At 51.0% G+C, this 21844-nt stretch overlaps 3 protein-coding genes across 3 annotated transcripts; all 3 read right to left on the reverse strand.

Annotated features, from left to right (window-relative positions):
* Positions 1–9038: 9038 nt before the first annotated feature.
* On the reverse strand, positions 9039–9947 carry UCRPA7_5238 (hypothetical protein; the record flags this gene model as incomplete). Its single annotated transcript, XM_007917785.1, has 1 exon — positions 9039–9947. One exon carries the CDS (start codon positions 9945–9947, stop codon positions 9039–9041), a length of 909 nt encoding a protein of 302 aa, XP_007915976.1.
* A 777-nt stretch (positions 9948–10724) lies between these two features.
* UCRPA7_5239 (putative abc transporter cdr4 protein) lies at positions 10725–15612 on the reverse strand (the record flags this gene model as incomplete). The annotated part of the gene is made up of 3 exons (XM_007917786.1): positions 10725–13508; positions 13560–14599; positions 14763–15612. 3 exons carry the CDS (start codon positions 15610–15612, stop codon positions 10725–10727), a joined length of 4674 nt encoding a protein of 1557 aa, XP_007915977.1.
* A 4573-nt stretch (positions 15613–20185) lies between these two features.
* On the reverse strand, positions 20186–21136 carry UCRPA7_5240 (putative endo- -beta-xylanase a protein; the record flags this gene model as incomplete). Its single annotated transcript, XM_007917787.1, has 4 exons — positions 20186–20371; positions 20431–20532; positions 20586–20916; positions 20976–21136. The coding sequence occupies 4 exons, from the start codon at positions 21134–21136 to the stop codon at positions 20186–20188; spliced, it is 780 nt and encodes a 259-aa protein (XP_007915978.1).
* Positions 21137–21844: the final 708 nt, after the last annotated feature.

Below are 21844 nucleotides of genomic sequence, written 5' to 3' on the forward strand. Positions count from 1 at the left end.
GCTTGCACACCTATATATATATGCTGTGTAGACCCCTGTCAGGGCTTGGGGAGCTTACTACTTACTTAGCGGGGCTCTCATTCTGTCACACATTCTCTGATCTAATGACCGTAAGCCAACGATGCAATTTCCACAATGATGGGTGCTTCATCGACCTAGAAACTACTACATTGCAAGTCCCTGTATGGATGGCAGCTCTAAGAAAATTAGTTTCCGAAAGCGCCATGGAAACGAGCAAGATACTGGATATGCTATTACCTGCCCCCATTAGAGACAATTGTTTTTTGATATTTCAGGGGACCCCAATATCTGAAATATCTGAGGGCTACCAGACATTCCGACCTGAGAATGATCCGAGGAACTCTGCTTTTGTGGCCACGCTAGGCGAGTTCCTGCGGCGATTGCAGGAGTTCTCAACGAGAGGTGAAAGCCATCCAGGGCAATGGGAGGTCCAATTCACTGACTCGGGTGATCAAATCGGTTTTCTTGAGATTCTGATGAATTGTATGGGCAATTCCACTGTACCGCCCTCGTTCGCACATCCCCTCATTCTTCAGGGGAGTATCAAAATGGTCTATTCTCTTCAATTGATTTGTTATGGCTCTATACGCCTACGGCCGGATTTCGACAGTCGAATAAGGTGACTGCTGATTGCTCTAAGCTTTAAGAAACATATCGTCGGAGATTTCAACTTAGCTCACACTCGGCACTTGAAGACTTAAAATTAATGAGCCAATTGCATCAATTGTAGACAGAAGTGAAGGGGAGTATTTTCACCCGAGTGCTTCACGGCGACATCGAAGATGCGGGGAAGTCAAACGTAGTGTGGAGTGCAGATTTATGCCCGCTGACCCATGGGCCGTGATGAGATTGTCGCTTACTAGAATCATTGCTACAAAATGGTGGCTTTGGCGCTAACTTCTGACGCTGTGTTTCTCCTCAAGACGATACGACGATCGAACGAGACCTGAGAGCCCCGTCTGGCTGATTAGACTGTACATCACAGGAGGATTCAACGAACAGTCAATGTTGTTACACTTCACATCGTGAATGCCGTTAATACCGCTCAAATATGTATGGGAAGATAGCATTGGAAGAAGCCTGGGCAATACCAGAGAACTTCGAAGCGTACGATGTTTCTACTCTCGCGCCAAAGGGGGTTATCGGAGGGGATTTGATTGCCAACCTCCTTGATGTATATGGCACTCGTTTGACGCAGATGGACGAGAACGGTGTTGAGATGATGGTACTATCCCTATCATCACCAGGACCGCAAGGGCAGACAAACCCAGAATCGGCCGCTAAGCTTGCAACTTTGGCAAATGATCGCTTGTCTGAGGAGGTGATGCGTAACTCGAAAAGGTTTGCTGGCCTAGCTTCCGTGAGCATGCACGATCCGGTACAGGCAGGTGCTGAGCTGCGGCGTTGCTTTCTTGAAAAGCAGGGCTTTGTCGGCTGTATTGTGAATGACTATCAAAGTGCCGATGATGGTAACACTATGCTCTTTTTCGACCAACCTATCTACGATGCCTTCTGGAAAGCAGCAGAAGAGCTTGATTGTCCAGTCTATCTGCACCCGCGCGCAGCTACTCCCTTAATACATGACCAGATGTGGAAGGGCCGGCCATGGCTGGAATTTTCTGCTTTAGGCTATGCCCACCGGATTGGTATGCATGTTCTAGGGATTGTGACCGCCGGCGTACTCGATCGATTTCCGAAACTCAAGTTGGTCATCGGTCATATGGGAGAGCATATGTACGTGATATCAAACGTGACATCTCGCTCATCGCGATGATTATTGATACATACGTTCTACTAATACTGAGATTGTAGTCCTTACGACCTATATCGTATTGACCATAAGCTCAATAGAGCTAGGTTTCCTACTATGTCTATGCGAAAGGACAGGCTCGTCCGTGATTATTTCGGCACCCAACTGTTCATTACGACGTCTGGTCACTTTTCAACGCCCGCCCTTATGTGTGCCATGCAGGAGATTGGAAGTCAAAGCATTATGTTCTCGATCGACTACCCCTTTGAGAGTATTCCAAATGGATGTGTTTGGTACGATGAGCACGTTCCCTTAAATAGTCGAGACCTTGTAGACATTGGAAGAAATAATGCCTTGAATGTCTTCCCGAGGTTGACAAACGAGATACACTCCGTGCAGAAGAAGAGCGAGCGAGAGTGTGGAGTTGGTGGCCTTGGTTTAAGAATTGGCGACGAGAACGAGCGAGAATACGGACTCTACAACAAGGATTGGACTAGGCGGCTGAAGAGGAGTTAGAAAAGTTTAGCCTTGCACTCCTCTTCCAGAGTGGCGTTTCCTCCAATTCAGAAAGCAAGAGATAAGTCACCGACGTCACAATTGCGAATAGCCTTAAGTAGACCATTGACGTGTAAATCTGACATGGCAAAGCTGTACAGGGTAAAACAGCGTCTCGGTTAAACCATGCCAGTTCCGCTCTAAATTAATTGGTGCAGAAGTTGGTAATGCCTAATCTGAGTCGACAATGCATTGAATTGCTATCTGGGGTGCCGGACCCGCGACTCTGGTCGTGAAACAGTCATTCTGCAGCCCGTACCTGCATATTACTGACGTCTAGGTAAAGGAAACGTAGATCATGTGTCCAATAGGGTTCATGTTTTGTAGCAGCAACGTCATAGTAGTCAAAATATTTTAGGAATCCAAGGCTATTCTATGAACGGCCGAACAGTGCTTGGTCAAATTCGAGAGACCTCATTTGCGCGGTGCTAGGTGAAGGCATTCATAAATTGAGCCGGTAGCAGTAGGTCTGTGAAATCATGAAAGACGATGCAAGATCGTATGGTGGAAGGGTGCTTGATGACTATATAGACTTCTGATTATCTGGCAAGCTCAGACAACTGTAACGTGTGGATGGCACCTGGCCGTTACTTAAACAGAGATCATAATGAAGCGCTTATTTTTGAGCCACGCGATACTACTCTCACAGTGGGCAGGTGAGTCCAAGCTTCCTTCCCAACGCGTGCGCCGAAAGTTGACATATCTGTGCAGTGAAGGTGGAACCATCAGGTCTTCGACATGGAGTATTGAAAGACCGGCAAGCTGCCGAGCCAACAAGCAGTCTATCATTTTCAAGCATATCAATGTCCAGCATGAGTTTCTCAGACATCTCGCCATCTCCACCACCACAGGCAACATCACAGTCGGCATCCTCAAGCAATGCAGGGTCTTCACCAGATGCACCGAGTACAAGTTCAGCACCTAGCAGCGCGTCACAGACAGGACAATTTACTACAATCCGAACAACAATAATAGAGACGATCATTGGGCCCGGTTCACAGAATAGCACATCAGGTCAACAGCCAGCTCCATCATCCATCAGCTCTGCTCCAGCGAGTTCTGCACCAGCCAGTTCTATTCCAAACTCAGCGTCGGCTTCGCAGTCAGCTCCGAGCTCAGCATCTCAGCAGTCGTCTAGCTCCTCGGCCGAAAGCCCGTCTTCCGGCCCAAGCCCGGCACCAACTTCAAGCGCTTCATCACAGACTGCACCGGGCCTCCCTGCATCTGGTAGTGCCTGGCTCTCGAGCATTCTAAGCAGCATTCTCTCTGCGAACCCGTCTTTGGTAGGCTCCTCAGCGGCCAGTCCAACAAGCCAGCCGTCACGGGGGAGCTCCGCCGCTGCCAGTCAAGCTTCGCCTTCAAGCAGCGCAGCTGCCAGCACGAACTCTGCACCGCAGTCTTCGGCGGCGGGAACGACCGCTGCATCGTCTTCGGCTGCTCCGGCTGGAGGAACCATTGTGATTACTACAGTTCTGACTCTCACAACAGGCGGAACTGGTCAGACCAGTGCTTCTGAACAGCCGTCACAGGCGCAGAGTACAACAGCCAATGGTGGATCAAGCCAAGCTTCACCTCCACAGAATTCAGAATCTGGAGACGGCCTTGGCGGACTCCTGTCATCGCTTCTTGGCGGCGGTGGGGGTGCGACTTCTTCAGGCGCTGCCCAGACCGCATCTTCATCAGGTGGGCTGCTGGGGCCCATCCTGGGGGGCGGACGAAAGGTACATGCTCATGTCCCTCTGTCTACTACAATGGCAACCTCTGTTGTCTGAGGATCACGCATATTTACCAGAGTTTCACAATGGAAACAACAGCCTTATTCATTGGCGAGTTTCAGGGACAATGCAGTGGGTAATACGCATTAAGCAGTTCATACAAAACATGATCAATATTTTTACATCAATCTACCTCGTACCACAATCTGTTCTATTATTCTATGGCTCATCCACTATCTTCTTGAAACTCTGTGAATAACGCTTTTGGTGGCCCTGCATTCGGGTGTTTGCCTAAAGTGTCAGCACAACAGATCTCGGATTGGTCGAACGCCTCAAGCCCTCCATAGTAACATGTGAGAGAGTTCCAAGATTCGGCACGACCTAGACTCGATCGCGTGTGATATATAGGCAGTGCACACGAATTGCTTTAATGGCTGCGACAATGTCGGACCACCACAGGGCTTGTCTTACAATCCAAAATAAGTGCGCCACACATGGTTAGGAATGTAATCTTGTGTAACAACGAAAAGTAATTCAATAAGGCTAATATGACAAAGGCTAGGGGTTACCCATCCTCGCCCTTCCCATACCACCTAATCTAGCAATCAGCACTCACTTGATCCTCGTACAGTATCTGTCCCACCAATGGATTTGCAGATGAAATGAGAAGTAGGCATCCAACATGCAGCCAAAGCCCACGCCTTGATTCCGTCATTTCTTCGGTTTGTTCGTTGTTGAGGACGATCCCCGCTTTCCCTTCTCCCCCCTCTCTTGCCGAGATCCTGCTGGCCTTGTATAAGTAAAGCCTGATCGGCCTGGGCTTGCTTGCGGAGGGATTGAACCTTGTTCTTTTCTTGGTCCTTAGGAGATCAGTCAGCAGAGGCACCAGTCTTCCGCCTTCTTTTGCACAAGCCACCCTAAGTGTAACCTACAGTCTTCCGTCTGATAGTGGCGTAGTATGTCCAAATCTTGGGCACGCACGGGGTAGCACAGATGGCCTACGAACACGGTTTAGTCGAGTTGGCAGTGCCATGAAAGGCGAACTGACAGCTATCAACTCTTTGCGAGAGCTCTAACAGGCAGTCGTTTCGGGCAATCCCGACTCCAAATAGACACACAGGGTCCTTTTCTGCCAGTACATGCCACTTCAACGAGGATTCCATGCATTATTCGTCGCTCTGCCATATGCACGTCCTCTCGCTATATATCGTACGATACCTGCCGGGCTCCGTTTGTGTTCCCTCATTATCTGACACGCCGCATGTGTCGCACACTATCTGTCTAATAAGATAGGAGCAGTTTTTATCCATAGTGTCTTAAGTTCTGATGTATTTCGTAGCAATGGGGAAAAAAAAAAGAAAGAAAAAAAAAAAAGGCCAGACCACAAGAGTTGCACCAAAGTTCTGTATGTTCTGATTTTCTAAATCTTTAGGAAGATCATTGTGGTTAGGAACTCAAGCCCAACCTTGTGTCCGCGACTGTCTAATGCTGCTGTCTAATGTGTCAAATGTGACCGGTGACTTCGGCGAATTAGCCTGTAGGCCACATCGCCAATTTTCAGTGATTTATTGTCAAACTGCAGGAGAAAGAGCCATCTCAGTGAGTTGGCAACAGCACTATTAGCAAACTGCAGATCTGGCCGAAGGCATTCGGGCAGACCCCCCTGATTGGTCAATTATATAGCGTTCTGTATAGATATTGCCCTCTGAGAAAGCAGTTACTTAGACAGATCAATTCCACTCTTTCTCAAGACTCTATTGCGCTCAGAAACTTGACAAAATGTCCATTAGCATGCCACATTGTCAACGTCGTTCACCAAGCACTAAGGACAAGATGGTTCGGCACTAGAACAACTTCTTTTCCGTGCCTTGCTGTCAGGAACGTTTTTTCACGACCAAGTCGGCGGGGAACTCAGCTGAGCTTTTTTCTTCAAATCAAAGACGAACTTGTTAGCATATTCATCTTGGTGCTACAAAAAAAAAAACAGTATGCCTGTGGATATTTCCAACTGGCGCGAGCCGAATCACAACATTTGGGGGTTTCAGAATGTTAGCAAGATCGTTCAAACAGATCCGATCAGTAAAGGTCCTGAAGTGACCACTCTGAGATCTGAGTCGTGCAGTTTGGAGGACTTCCGGCTTACTCTACCAGACAAATCAACCTTGGATTTACCATCTTTCCTTTCGCAATCCGAGACGGACGGCCTTGTCGTGCTCAAGGATGGTGCTGTCGTTTGTGAGCATTACGGTCGGACTAATACTGAAACATCCATCCACGCATTGTTTTCGGTATCAAAATCGGTCATTGGTCTTCTCTGTGGCATCCTTGTAGAAGAAGGCAAATTGGATGTGAACAATTCAGTCTTCTCATATGTTCCGGAAGTCAAGGGATCTGCGTATGAAAATGTGACGGTTCAGCAATTGCTGGACATGAGATCTGTCGTCGAGCACGATGACGCATCACCAGAATATCGCAAGGCTACAGGGTTGTATCCACTGAAGCCGGATGAAGAGCCAACAGATCTACATAAATACATTCCCACCATACAGTCCTCACCGTCTGCGCCTGGAGATGGACTGGATGGTCCGCCATTCCAATACATTTCTCCAAACGCCGACCTTCTGGGCTGGGTCATCGAACGAGCGGGGGGCAAGAAGCTCGCCGAGTTACTCAGTGAAGCCATCTGGCAACCGATGGGAGCCGAAAGCGCTGCCTATATTACAGTGGACCGTAACGGCAATGCTCGGGCTGCGGCCGGAATATGCGCTTCTGTTCGCGACATTGCTCGCCTTGGTCAGGTGATCCTTGACAATGGTCAAGGTATATCCCACAGCGTTGGATCGAGGATATCTTGAATAATGGGTCCCAGGCCGCATTTGCCGCTGGCTCGGAGAAGAAAGAATATGAGAGCATTTTCGACTCCGTCGCATACCGGTCCTATTGGATTGTGGACCAAGACAGCCGCTTCTTGATGTCATCCGGAACCAATGGACAACTTCTGTTAGTGGATTACAAGAATCGGGTCGTGATGGCCAAAACAAGTTCGCAGCCCAACAGGACGGACTGGCAGAAGATCCGCCTTACCATGCAAGCTTACAAGGAAATCGTGAGAGTACTAATAGAGCAAGATCAGTGAGTAGAGCGGGGTGAACGTTTCTGTTCGGATGGATGGTCATAGATCATTAGGTTATTGTAATGTGGAAGGCATTGATTGAAGCGTGTTTTATGTCCTTTGCTCAAGCTGCAAGTACACATGATGGAATGCCAATTTTTCAAGCCTCAATGAAGTCCTCCAAATCATTCTGTGGGATATACATCACACAAGCTGCGCCTTCATCCTTGCGATTCCAAGCCCATTTCCGCGCTTGTTCTGGCGTCAACTGGCCTTTCAGCATTCGCGTGACGTACTTCCCGATAGTGGGCAAAAATTTCCAACTATGGAATGAACCACCTCCTGCTATGTACAGTCCCTTGCAGCAAGGATGAGGGCTGACGATCCAGTCTTGATTAGGCGTGACAGCATCCCTGGTAGACTTCTTCCATTGGCCAAAGGAGGGTGAATGGAAGTTCGACCCCACTTTCTGGCCGGATCCTGGTAGGTGTACCCCTGACAAGATTTCGAGGTACAATACTGACAGAAAGGTGTAGATGCTATGATCGCAGAGCTGAAGTCTCTCGGGATTGAGCTTATGGTATCAATATGGCCAACCGTAGATAGGGAGTCCGAGAACTGGAACGAAATGTTATCGAAGGGACTCCTCATCCGTCAGGATCGAAGTTGGCGAGCCTCAGTCGAATGGCAAGGAGGCACTGTTCACTTCGACGCAACGAATCCAGAGGCGAGGAAGTATGTGTGGAAGAAAGCAAAAGCACACTACTACGATAAGGGCGTCAAGGTTTTCTGGCTTGATGAGGCAGAACCAGAGTATTCGGTAAGTCGCAAAGATATTTTGGCGACATGGTCTCGGTTTTCCAGAAGTCTAAAGACTGACATAGGGAAACTAGATATACGATTTCGATATATATCGATACCACCGCGGGCCGAACTTGATGATTGGCAACTCATTCCCTGTAGACTACGCCCGCGCCTTCTACGAGGGCCAAAAGCAGGCAGGTCAGGATAAAGTAGTCAACCTGATCAGGTGCGGCTGGCCAGGCATTCAGAAATACGGCGCCCTTCTGTGGTCCGGCGACATAGCCAGCTCCTGGAGTAGCTTCCGCGATCAGTTGTCCGCCGGTCTCAACGTCGGGCTGAGCGGAGTCCCATGGTGGACGACAGACATAGGAGGCTTTCACGGCGGTGATCCGAACGACCCAGAGTTCCGGGAGCTTTTCGCTCGGTGGTTCCAATGGGGTGCGTTCTGCCCTGTCTTCAGACTACATGGAGACAGGGAACCCAAACAACCGAGACATGGCCCAACCGGAGGAAGTCATTGCCTCTCTGGGGCTGCTAACGAAGTATGGTCGTACGGCGAAGAGATCTATCAGATTTGCAAGACATATCTCGCCCTGAGGGAGAAGTTGCGCGACTATGTACGCGAGCTGATGCACACCGCACATGTCCACGGCGATCCGGTCATGAGACCGCTCTTTTATGACTTTCCTGCGGACGAAAAGGCGTGGAGGATTGACGACCAGTACATGTTCGGGCCGAAGTATCTGGTGACGCCCATCCTCAAGGCTGGACAGCGAGAGCGGACTGTATACTTCCCTCAGGGGTCCAGGTGGCGGCAATTGGGGGCAGATGGCAATCTTGGCGCCAAGATCCTGGAAGGGAGCCTCACTATAGCATGTCCGCTCAACTACATGCCTGTGTTTGAAAAGCAATAAAACTCCAAAGTCAAGCTTCAAGACTCCGGCTTTTTGTGCATAGTGATAGAGAAGCATCCAATGTATTATTTAGGACGATAAATCAAAACCATACCACAACTAACGCTCATCCCTTTACGCAGCCCTGTCCTTACCAGACAAACCCCCCGTCAAGACCGCTGACGCTGTCATAACTTGAACTCATCCTGCACGACATCATGAACACTATAGATCGGGTGCCTCGGCGCCGGCAGCCCACCCATCAAGAGATCCTGCACCCACGGGACACCATACCGCCACCAGAGGTGCCGCTCCGGCCGCATCCAGTCCTGCTCCAGCAGCTCGCGGTCTACCGCCCCCAGAATGACATCGATCACTGCAACATCGGGAGTCAGTAATTGCCTTTTGAGGACAGTGAAAGAGTAGGGAAAGGCTTGAAAGGGCTTGAAAAGGGATGTTCCGGGAGTGGCCGCCCACATTAGGACGGTGGCTTTGTCTCCATTACACCAAACATGGCTAAAAGAGGTGAAAATAAACTCCAAAAGTTGCTTACTGTCCGGCATCCCCGGCGGCATGGGCGCCACCGTGTAGGCGATGTTGGTCCCGCACCGCCCGCAGAAGCTGCGGAACGAGTCGCGCCCCGTCTTGTGGTTCGTCTCCTCGTCCGTCGAGACGTACAGCTGCAGCCACGTGTCCTGCGACGGACGCCCCCCGCGCAGCATCTCATACGCCGGGACGAACGCCGGCCTGCCGCTGTCGTCGCTGGCTACGACGGCGCGGTTCACCAGCGGCCGCTTGTGCAGCTGTGCCGGCGGCGCGCCGTCATCGCCGGTAGACTTGGGCAGACATGAAATAGTGAAGAAGTCGCCCGGACACAGGATCCAGGTCGGCAAGATAGAGGACGTCGCGGACCGGCAGTCGTTGCACAGGTCCGTCGCGATAAGAGGCAGCCGCGGCGTGGCAGGGTCCGCCTTGGCAGCAGATGGGAAAGTGAAGTGAATTGGCCGCTCGTCAAAAGCCGGCACCTTGATCTTGTACCTGATGGCTCCGCAGTTGCACCCACCTCGGATCTCAACAGGATCGGGAGGAAGAGGCATATTTCGCCCAAGACGATAAATGTCTTCAAAATGCGCGCAAAAATGGCGGGGGAACGAGAGGCAGCCCGTAACGTATAGTTGAGAGCAGAGATCTTAAGTACTTAGACTATCGACAAAACAACACAAACACCCCCACCCATGTGACTCTCTGTGCATTAGAGTCGTCAGCCCGGCGAGTAGTATTCCCGGCTCGGTCTCTCGCACTGAACACCAAGTCTGCAATACGAAAGCTTATCTTACTACACTTGTAAGGAAACTCGGGGTTCTCAAGAGAAATCAGAGTAATCAGAAACCAAACAACCAACACCAACTGACTGCAGCTTTCTTGAATTACCTGGATAGGTTATTTTGTCTCTACTTACTATCTCGATGGCCAAGCTGCTGGATTCAAGTCACAGACAGTGCTCCACCGACATGTCACCCCCAGTCTAAAGATAGGCCCATTCCCATAGGGCTGCATTAAAGAAACTCTTGGCGGGGTACCTTATCCGAAAGAAACCAAAAATGACCTGTGCAACCGGAAATGTTTTGGTACTACTATCATTAACTGTGTAGGTATTTACATCTAAGATCCAGACACCTGTCTATATCTACAATGAACCCTCCCCGTTTTCTACCAACCCAGCTCTATTAGGGAATGTACAAAATATCCCGGAGGAATGCAGATACAGGACTCCATATGTGACAATAAGGAAAAATGAAGCTGAAATAAATGAATGTTTTCCAGCTTTCTGCCACCTCTTTCTCATGCAATCGGCCGTTTCGAGCGCGATTTATCTAGTCAGCCTTCTTCTTCTTGCCCTTGGGCACTCTAGCGAGCCAGTAGACGAACAGAGCACCAAAGATGTTGAAGATGATGAAGACCCAGAAGATACCAAAATTTCTCCAGCGGTACTGGTATTCCGCTCTCACACCCACAAGGTAAACGTTAGTTTCCTTGACGGAGCAGTAGTTGCAGGCCTCGGTGGCGTTAGGGTTTGTCAGGTAGCCACCGGCCTTGGCGATGTAGGTGCTCATGTACTCGGCGCAAGTTCCCGAAACAGGATCAAATTTCAAGAATTCGTTGGCGGCACATGTAACCTCTGTATTCGCAACGGCAGTCGCTAACATGGCGGATACAAGATACGAGAAGGGGCTGACGCGATACATGAAGATCCAGAATCCTGGGAGCGTATCGGGACTGGCGAGAACACCACAGAAAATCAAGCAAAGCATGAACAGCAAGTTGGCAATGTTTCCACCAGCCTCAGCAGTCTCAAAACCAGCGATGATCATATCGGTGAAGGTAGACGTGAAGAGCAGGAAGGCAAGGAGGAGCAAGAACATAAGAGCGCCACGCTCAGTAACCTGGTCGGCAGGCTCGGCATTGCGGTACAAGCCGACAGGGTAGTACCAGCAGACATACATGATGACTGCCATGAGCGTATTCCAGGGTAACTCCACGATGATTTGACTGAGCATGAAGATCTTCCAGCTGTAAACCTTAGAGGGTCTCTCACGTACTTCGTATAGTGATCGTTGAATGACGAAGTGCGGCATGGTTTGTTGGACGAGCTGGCCGAAGACTGTGAGCAAATTGAAGATGGCAAACATTTGGTTCTGTAATCCTTGGATGGTGTTTGGGGCCTTGAAGAAGACGAATCCAATGAAGAGCGCCACAAGAGTACAGAGAGCAGCCTTGGAGTAGATGTAAGAAGGTGTTCGCCAATATTGCTGGAAGACACGATGAGTGACCTCAAATAGTTGGCTGGGCAGGCTAGCAGCAAACTCGTTGTAACTGCCCTTGTCTTCTGTGGTAGGTCTCATCTCCTTTCGGTCATCCTTCAAGCGTTGCAATTCGCCCTGAATAGAGCTGTACTCGGGACTTTCTCTCCAAGTTTCGAACCAATCAATATCTGTAGTTGAGCCGGGTGCCGCGCCAATAACCTCAAGCATCCACTCGGCGGGATTGGCGTCGTGAGGGCAGGGGAATCCACCATTGCGTTCGAAATAGCTGGTCATTGTCTTGGAATTCTCGCCAATGTCGCCGAAGTAAACAGTCTTTCCACCTTTAGCCAGGAAGAGCAAGCGGTCGAATCGCTGGAAGAGCATAGCGGAAGGTTGATGAATAGTGCAGAGAATGGCCTGGCCGCTCTTGGTGAGCTTCTCGAGGAGGTCCAGAATGGCCCACGAAGTCTGGGAGTCAAGACCTGACGTCGGCTCGTCTACAAACAACAGCAAAGGAGGCTTCGCAGCCAGTTCCACACCAATAGTCAAGCGCTTCCTTTGTTCGACGTTCAGACCTTCACCTGGGACACCGACAACGGCATCGGCGTACTCCTGCATATCCAATAGCTTTATGACTTCGTCGACATACGCCAATTTCTCAGCGCGAGGGACATGGGCCGGCTGGCGCAAGAGAGCGCTGAAGTTGAGAGCTTCACGGACAGTAGTGGTCTCGAGATGAAGATCTTGCTGTTGCACGTAGCCTGTCTTCCGCTGGAAGGATGTATCACGTTGGTGGCCATCAACAAGCATCTCACCAGTAATGACACCCATGTTGATACGGTCAGCCAAGCAGTCGAGTAGAGTAGTTTTACCGGCACCAGAGACGCCCATCAAAGCTGTCAAAGTACCTGGCTTGACCCAGCCATCAACGTTGTCCAAAATACGCCTAGGTTCACCCTTGATCTTAATATCGTAGCAGACATTGTTCCAGTGGAAAACGCTGGTTTGCTTTTGGATAAAGGCAGCATCGTTCTGCTTTTCTCCCGTAGTTTTCTCAGCGGCTGCGACTGCGGGACCACTGACAACAGGACCGGATTCCGCGTCTTGCTTGCGCTCCTTGAAGGCAGCTGGGCGGTGACCACGACGGAAGACCAAGACTTCGCCCTTAGACTTCTTGGCAGACACCAGCTCAGCAGCAATCATGTAGGTGGCGAGGAAGCCAAGCATGAAGACAATAAGAATACCGAAATCACGCCACTTGTGGGCGTGGTAGTACTGGAAGGCCGTGTTAATGTAGTCATCACCAATAATAACATCAGATCCAGCGACAGCGCCGACGGCAGAGCAAATACGGTTCGATGGGCCAACAGTGGCGTACTCCGATAAGGCGGGGCTGGGAACATATTCGGTACACCGGTACGACCGATTGTGGAACTCATTGACCATCAGGGCCTCAAATGCATAGGCAAGCGGGTCGAGATAATTCAACCATCGGCACCAACCAAGCATGTAATCGATCGGGATGACGAAACCGGTGAAGATGACCAGAGCCAGGATGAGCATAGCAGCCGGAACCATGGCTTGCGAGAGCGTTCGCGAGGCGGAAGCAATAGTTCGGAAGATCATGGACATAGCTAGTACAGTGAAGAACGAGATCAGCAGGAAGAAGAAGAATGCACCAGCTTCCCGTCGCAAGTTAGTCATGAAGTACAGAGTGATGTTGAAAACCAGTGCGTTTAGGACCTTGTACGGCATATCGCAAAGCATCGATGCGACAGCCTCAGCGGAAGGATGATACAAGGCGTAACGGGAGTGTTTCTCAACAATAGGCCGTTGAGCATAGAGGGTCAGAATCTAAACGGCTGTCAATAGTGGCACACTCGGCTGGAGAGAATTGAAACTTACTTCCAAAGCGCTAGCGAATGCGTTCATGAGACAAGCGAAGAAAAGAAGGGCACCTCGTTGGAAGAAGGCCGAACTCGTCATCTTGAGATTGTAGAAGACACTGGCAATGATCAGAGCCATGCCGAAGTTACCGATGAGCGCGCCAAGCGTCAAACTCGGGTCACCGATAAGACGCCTCCAGCCTCGCCACAAGCAAAGCTCAATCTGCTGCACGTATGAGAGGGTGAAGGGAGACTTGAGACGTTGTCCTCTAGCCTGCTGGGCCTTCTTGCTGGCCCTGAAAGCCTCGGCGTCGGGGCCATTAATCGGATGAATGGTCTTGTACTCCTCAATCTCCGCCTGCAGCGCCTTGTACTCGGCACTGGCTTTCCAAGCAGCGGCAAATTCGTCAGGGGTACGAGGGGCCTTGGTCTCAAAGCCAGCCCGGACAATGCGCTCCTGGGGACTGGTCATGGAGGTCAGGAAATCCGGGGTGGTAGCTCGAGCCGGGCACTCGAAACCCAAGTTGACAAAATAGTTCTTGGCCGCATCTGCCCTTCCAAAGAAGATCTGGCGACCCTCGTACAAGACACAGGCCTTGTCGAAGAGGTCATAAGCAGATTGGGGTGCCTGGTAGATAGAAACGCAAGCTGTGTTGTGGAACAGCTCAGTCTGCAGTCTCAAAGTCTTACAGAACTCAATGGCGTTTGCACTGTCCAAACCACGGGTGGAGTTATCCCAGCATTGCAGGGGAGCTCCGGACAAGGCGGCCTCAGCAATGGTAACACGCTTTCTTTCACCACCAGAAACACCACGCACGTACTCGTTACCGACGCGGGTGTTAATTGTGTGAGAAATGCCGAACATGGCCATGACAACATCTCGCAAATGGTTCGAAAACACAGTGTGCGAAAGTCCAGCGGGGAGATGGCGCGGAGCGCGCGCCCTGGCGGCAAAGGTGAGGGTGTCGCCCACGGTTAGCTGCGGAAAGTGAACATCGACCTCAGCTGTGTAGATGGCTTCACCACGGTGGTGAGTGTGCATTTCCTTGGCGGTCATACCTGCCAACGTGTTAGCCATGATATCCATGCGCCCTGTGTCCCTAATGTGACGTCTTTTTGGCGGGGTCGAGCGGCATGGCTTGCGCAGAGGCGCTCAGGAATGCAGTCTCACTGCCAATCGCAATGTGATGTGATGGTGGAGTCCTGGGAATACAACACTTACCTTGGTAATTGAAGTAGGAGCTATCGTCAACAAAAATACCATTGGTCTCGCCAGCAATTGTCTTGAGGAAAGTACTGCAGCCGGAACCTGGAGGGCCCAGGACGACAAGCATCTCGCCTTTGTTGACCACACCGTCGAAGGACCGCAGAATATCGATCCTCCGCTTGCCATTGCCAAACAAACGACGAACAAGGCCGGCAGCCTCGAGCCATACGTTTCCGACATCCTTCTGATAATCGGTAGCGACGCCGAAGCCGAAGACGTTCATGTTCTGGAATGCGACGCCGGTGGTGCGGAACTGGTGGCCCTCGGTAGAGACCATGTCGACAATGGACTGAGCCCAGGCACGCGCCTTGAAGTGCGGGCTGTTCGGGTTCAGGGGGCTGTCGAGATCCTCGGCGGCCGCCTGGAAGGGGTTGTCGCCCACGGGGCCAGAATACTGCGACTGAGAGGTGTACTTGCGGGCCAGAGCCTGGACCATGCTATTGCGGCGGGCCTCCTCGATGGCCTCATCGTCTTCGCTGGTCTCGGTCTCGGGAGTGCTGCCCCTCTCCTCCTTGCGGGAGGTCTCGTTGTCGCCGCCCGCCTCGGTGACGGAGGTGGTGCGGGTGCGGCTCACCTCGGCGCCATCGCCCTGAGCCTTCTCCTTCTCCGGGTCAACGGAGTCGGCATTCTCGTGATGGTGATCGGCTGCGTGGTGGTGGTGGTGGTGGTGGTGGCTCGTGTGGTGAGTAATATGCGGTTGTTCCTCCTCGGCCTCGTGAGTGCCGACTCTAGCTAGTGAAGGCATGCCGCCGGTTTGGGCAGATCGGTCATAGTTGCCGAAAGCGCCAGTGCCCACGAAGGACATGGTGAGAAGGCAGGCAGGCGCAATCCAGGAGACCTTATAGTCAATCCCAATGCGCTAGCTGAGGAAGTTGCGTGTTTACCAAAAATCGGGTGACTTTTCGTCCTAGGCGAGAAGGCGCGATCGCCGTTCGTTTTAGACTAAGCTGCGTGTAAGTGCGCGTCCGTAGATACCCGGGGTAGGTCCCTGAGATATCGAGCAGTCCAAAGATCAGTTCGGACGGACGAAGACGGCGGATGAAGGAGGAGGGGAAGAGAGAGCGACAAGAAGGGAAAGGGCGAGGGGAGAAAAGAAGAAGAATTGTCCTCAAAAAGGGAAAGAGGTGGGATCCAAAAAAGAAGAGGAAGGCACAGCAAAGTAGCTTTTGGGTGGGAGATGGTGGTGTTTTGATACTGGCGTGGGTGTTTTTGTTCGCTTATTACGAACGAGTAGGTGGTACCTTCCTCGACTAATTCCAAGTACCTTGCTAGTGTTGGTGTCAACGGGTGGGTACCTTCTATACATTACACTACCGACACACTACAAAAACCCACCGAAGCTAGCTCATTGAGCGAAGACACAGAGCAAGTGAGAAGGAAGGCGGGACCGGGATTAAGATGCGATGCGATGCGATGCGATGGGTAACTGGGTAGCGTGGGATGGGATGGTGCAATCAATCAAATAATCAGTAGCCATTCTCGGTGACTTGGGGCGGAAGCTCGCACCTTCGTAAGGCAAGAACCTCGATAAATTAACGAGCTCCTGGGCTTTCGCTGGTACCTAACTGGTCCCCATAAAAGACCTGTAATGGTGTATTGGGGGCAGGGGTCCAAGTGGCCGATCCAGTACGCGGAATTCAAGCTGCTCCGCCGAATAGGGTCCCGAGTGGGTCAGGATTAGGCCTGCCGGCCCCTAACAAAAGTCCGAATCCAAGCCCGTACGCGTAGTAAATAAGAGTGAAGAGCAATCGATGAATGTATTACTGCACAAACGAGACAAGACAAATCCAAGCCAAGCTCCATCATCGATGCGATGGATTCTCAGGATTCCTGCTAGCTGACATAGCGTCGCAGTCACTTAACAAGGCAGGAAGGAACGATGGGCGAATGAGTCGTCGCCGGCTTAATAAGGGGCAAAAGAGTCGATGAGGTGCAACATGAGCCTGTTTGACGACAAACAGCGTTCACGACGGCTGCCCATGACTCGGCAAGCGAGGCCAACTAACACAGGTGCTTCAGGTGTCAAAAGTCCCTATAGCCTAAAAACACATGCGCATCAGACATGGCTTCTGTGCGCTGTGAGTTGCCTGCAGTAGGTAGCTAATTTGACTCTCGCAGGCTCATTCCCTTCCATCCCCCTGATTGTCAGTTTCGGAACCCAAGCCGAACAAGTCTGCAGTAGGTACTGACATTGTATACATTCTAGGGTACGGGGAGCCATGTGGGCATCGACTTTCCAGAAGGATGTTACGGGACCGGGACCGGGACCGTAAGACTTATTGGATGCACATCAGCTACTCTACATCTACATAATGAGGTACATTCCCCTCACAACCAAGAGAAACTTCCTAGGGTTGGTTATGCGTGTAAGATGGGGATGCCAGCGAAAAAGTTTCCGGATTTGCGCCGTGAAGTGGCAGATGGATCCCCGCGCCGGTCTAAAATCTGACCGCAAACAGACAGAGAGATACTGAAAAGAAACGAGTACCATGTCGTGCATGTGCTTTTCTCTCGCTGCGTTCCTGGCGGAGTTCCACCAGCTTGCGAATCGTGATTTAACGATAAGCTCATAGGATAGGCGGGTTGCCGTCTAATCCTCCCAGTAATTAGTCTCCTCTTACACGTAGGACCTGTCTTGTCTTGGTGGACCTGAAGTGTCTAGGGTATCCGCTTGTAGCAACGGCGGGAGACGCGATTTTGTACTCTTACTCTGGATGAGCCATTCTTCGTCATCATCACCAGCCTCGAGTGACGTTACAAAACGCTGTCATTAGTCACTCGCTCGCTCTCTTTCCTCAGCCGCTGCGCGTCGGTGATGGCTGCCGATGTTGGTCTTGGTCGGTGCAGGCTTCTGACAGGCGACAATATCTTCGGGATCGCGAGTTTCCGAGGAGGCTAACCCGCCAAGAGAGGGAAGAGCAGTATCTCTCCCAGAAGAGTAACACATACGAGCCGATCAGATCTCAACACCTCAGCCAATGGGATCCGTTGCGGTGCCTCTCGCCAGAGGCCAACCGTATTCGTACGGGCTGTTGGACGAGCCCGCGTGGACACTTGCGCAGACTGCAGAGCCAAGCCAGGGCCTGCCTCGCCTGGTTCCCCCAAAGAAATGAGCAAAAAGAGGGTCTCTTCTCCAGTGCGGGAGTCTCTCGGGCTCTTAATTCAGCCCGATAACCCGCCATCGACTTCCCGCTCTACTCTACTCAGCACACAAATGCTCCAATGAACTTGGCACTAACTCTTCATGTCCGGCTACCTGGTTTTGCCGCCCTACTGCATAGTAAGGTCAGGTAGGTATTATGATTAAGTGTCGCATTCCAATAATGGAAGCATTCATTTACACCTAGCGGGAATAACAGAGTCCGTGTCATTGGTAGTAGTGGTAGTGTCCATTCTCAACCCCTGGCGACAATGCAGGTGCTGTCACTTCTGGAAGCTTTCCTCTTAGCGATATCGAAACCCAAATATCATGAAATGCCTTCCAACTGGACTCTTGACCTGACAAGCTCAAGCGGACCGATGGCGGGCATCACTCAGCTTGGGAGAATCACGACGAGTGAGCGGGTGGCGGCACAATCCCGACTCAAGCGCACCCCGCATGTGTCCGGTCCAGTGCCCCTTAAACTTTTGACTCGGCCGAACTCTGCTGAGTTTCTTGGGCAAGGCATTGGCCTATCCCAACGCTCGAGTGAGACTAACATTGACTGGTTGTCTTATCACATCAGAGACAAGGCAAAGCTCACATCATCTCACCTGTTCGTCAGCCTGGTCTATCCTCTCACGGTTTCCAGCTTGACATGAACGGCTTTGACATGCGCGTGGGCGCGATTCGTCCGCGCCAAGTCGGCTCGCGCGCACAAGATACGACAAGAGAATGCCTCTAGGCGGTACTCCGTCCGTTTGTCTGGCGGACAAGTGCGCCAAGATTAGAACCCCGAGCCCAAATCTCGGGTGATTGTCGCCAAGCGCTGCCACCTCCCAAGTCAGCCTGTGACTTGTAGTTGCAACTGTACTAGTCCCTAGATAACCCTCCGTGCCGCACTCAAAGTTGTACCGTAGATGCCCCGTCACCAAATATGTCATGTACAGACACGAACATGAGTTTGCCGTGTGTGTCGTACTACGAAGTACACAAGTTGGATACAAGACACGTCTCCCACGTGCTAAACAGGCCCACCACTATCCCGGGCCGCACGTTAGCATCCATCACGGAACGGCTATTCAACCGACTGGCTGGTCCGCCGAATCGACGGTATAATCAACTGAAAGCACAGGACAGGATAGCCTTGCTCCGGCAGCTGTCAACTTCAGTAGCCTCGCACGGGACAACGTATCTTTTCAACTCTCCTTGGAGGCGAATGTTATGCAATTCTACATACCACAACTTCTTGGGGTTTGTTAGCTGGGGTCGAGATGGTTACACTGTTCATAGGTCCCATCGTGTCTTTCACATGCAGATCGAGGACGTAGTCGCGTGTATCAAGACATCTCAGTTCCCCAAGTTCTGTGCAGAAGCTGTACTATTCAGGCTCCGATACGTGTCGGACCTCCAGGTTGTCCGTCTTAGTAATTCACACGAGTGACAGGTGGAGACAATAAACAGCTCAAGTTCGCTTTCGGCCACCAAGCTCTCCAGTCAGCGGCCAAACGGGGGCTTCCAACTCCCCGAGCAAGCTGTGTTGGCACTTGTCATCCGGCTGTAATGCCTGTAATCTCAGCGGTGTGGCAGTGCCAGATCAGAAAAAGGCGGGTACTGCTAATCATATGCGGCGCATTTGGTCAAATTATTTAGATCATCGTCCCTGATAGGATTTCGTAGAGCACATCTGTGTTGATATGGATTCGTAAGTGAAAGTGAGCGATTCGGTTGGTGATAGCCAGGTGCTGAGCCCCTTTTTTGCAGCTGTGCTGAAAAGCGACATCAACACCCCTAATAGTCAAAGCTCGATTAGCAACTAGGTAGAAACAGTCGACATTAGCAGGCGCTGTTTGTTTCTCTGTTGAAAATGAGTATTGCCAAGCTTCAAACAACCTTCAAACGCGATGAGAAAATGAATTCAACAATGATAGGGGGCATCACGGGCTGTGTGCCAAGACTGTTGAAGCACAGCCGTGCCTAGCCTATTCATTCTCTATCGATAACACAGTCAAGCCGATCTCGAGGCAGCTACCGATAAGTAATACAGCATACAACTTGACTTCTACATGGCATGAAACTCAAGTTTTCCGTTCCCGCAGACAAGGGAAGGTATGATACTGAAAGTGAGCCATTATCAAACCTCAAGTCACAATATATATACTATGAACAGCCAGCCAGTACCTTTGAATCATCCATCTTAACATCCATAAAATTTCCTCACAAGCACTGAGAATACCAATCATTTTGCTTTTGGCACGTCCAAGGACTTTGGCAAGACGTAGGCCCAGCCCAGCCACTTCCTCCACACTGGCCCCAGTGTGTCTGCTGTGCGCCAGATGCCGTAGACGTAGTAGATGCCCGGGTCGATGTTGTCGTCGTTGTAGTTGGAGGCGTAGTGGTCGACGTGACCAACGTGGTACTGGCCCTAGTGCTACTAGAAGCAGGCTGGCCTCCAGTTGCCGCCGCAGCTAACACAGATGAGACTGAGGTCCAGGCGGGCTTCTTGCTGAAGTTTTTGTCGTAGATCAAGGCGTCGCCGGCACCGCTAAAGGTGTCAGGCACCCAAGAATATTTGTCGGTAAAGCCCTGCAAACAAGTTAGCTCGAGGTTTTGCGATATGCAATGAATTTCTTTCATACCCAGACGGTGATGCCCACACACCCAGCAACATCCAGGCAGGACCCCACGACATTGGCATAGTCATTGCCCTGTGTGACAAGTGCCGACGAGGATGCCGGCAGAGAAGAGTGACGGATGTCGACTTCTGTGTAGGCAACTTCGACGCCCAGTGCCGTAAACCGTCGGAGAGCCGTAGCCAACGAGCTTCGGCCAGGGGTTGAGCCCACAATCAAGTGCCCCTGGAAACCAACACCATCGATGGGGGCACCAGCGTTCTGAATGATCTGAACGATCTGCACGGCACGATCTGTCTTTGCGCCATTGTATTCCAAGTTATAATCATTGTAGTATCTACTTAGTTGTTAGTACATATTCAAGAACCGAACTTCGGTTATTCTCATTTGGCTTACAGCTTTGTGTTGGCGTCAGCAGCCTTCGCAGCCTTGAACGAGATAGGGAGGAAATCCGTGCCGAAGGTTCTGTAGAAGACAGAGTCTCGCCAGCCTCCATCGTCAGACGCCGCTTCGTTGACCACGTCCCAAGCATAACATTGGCCGATATAATGCTTCATGACATTTGATATATGAGTTTCAATCACCGACTGAAGAGTAGTCCGTGTCCAGCTACCAGATGATACTATTTTGACTTAGTGACAGTCGACAGCATTAAATCGACGACTCACCCCAGTTGGGAAGTTGGCTGTACCACACCAGAGTATGACACCTAAGGATCTGTCCATTTTTCTTGGCCACATTTGGTACGATGTCTCCTTGAGTATAGGAGAAGGAGTTCTGGCTTGGCTCGGTGTTCTGCCACTTCTGTCCATTTTCCGGCACCACCTGACCAAACTCTTGGACATTATTGACAATAGCTATGTATGAAGCATCGTCAGTAGTATGGCGCTCATCAACGGCAGTACCGAAATACTTCAGACCGGCCGCAACAGCAAGGCTATTGAGCTGAGCTAATACAGTCGCAGGGGCCACAAGGGCTAGTATTAAGGAGTTGCTATGCATTGCTCAATATCAGCATCAATGTTGGGAGCTCCGATATGCCAAGGTATCGCCCTAGGTTCTCTTCCCAGAAACAATTCACTGGTAATGAAATCTTCCTACAGAGATGCATTTTCGAGGGAATCAACATTGAAGGTGAGTGGCTACTTATATAGTATATCTTATCGATCTGACTCGTCAAGTATGCATCCATGTTTCTCTTCGTCGACTATATTTGTGACACGACCCTGGATGGTACCCGGTTTACGGAAACAGCTAACCAGTCT

This window comes from Phaeoacremonium minimum (genome assembly GCF_000392275.1).
Source record: "Phaeoacremonium minimum UCRPA7 unplaced genomic scaffold PA7_03_scaffold_408, whole genome shotgun sequence".
NCBI classification, from domain to species: Eukaryota; Fungi; Ascomycota; class Sordariomycetes; order Togniniales; family Togniniaceae; genus Phaeoacremonium; species Phaeoacremonium minimum.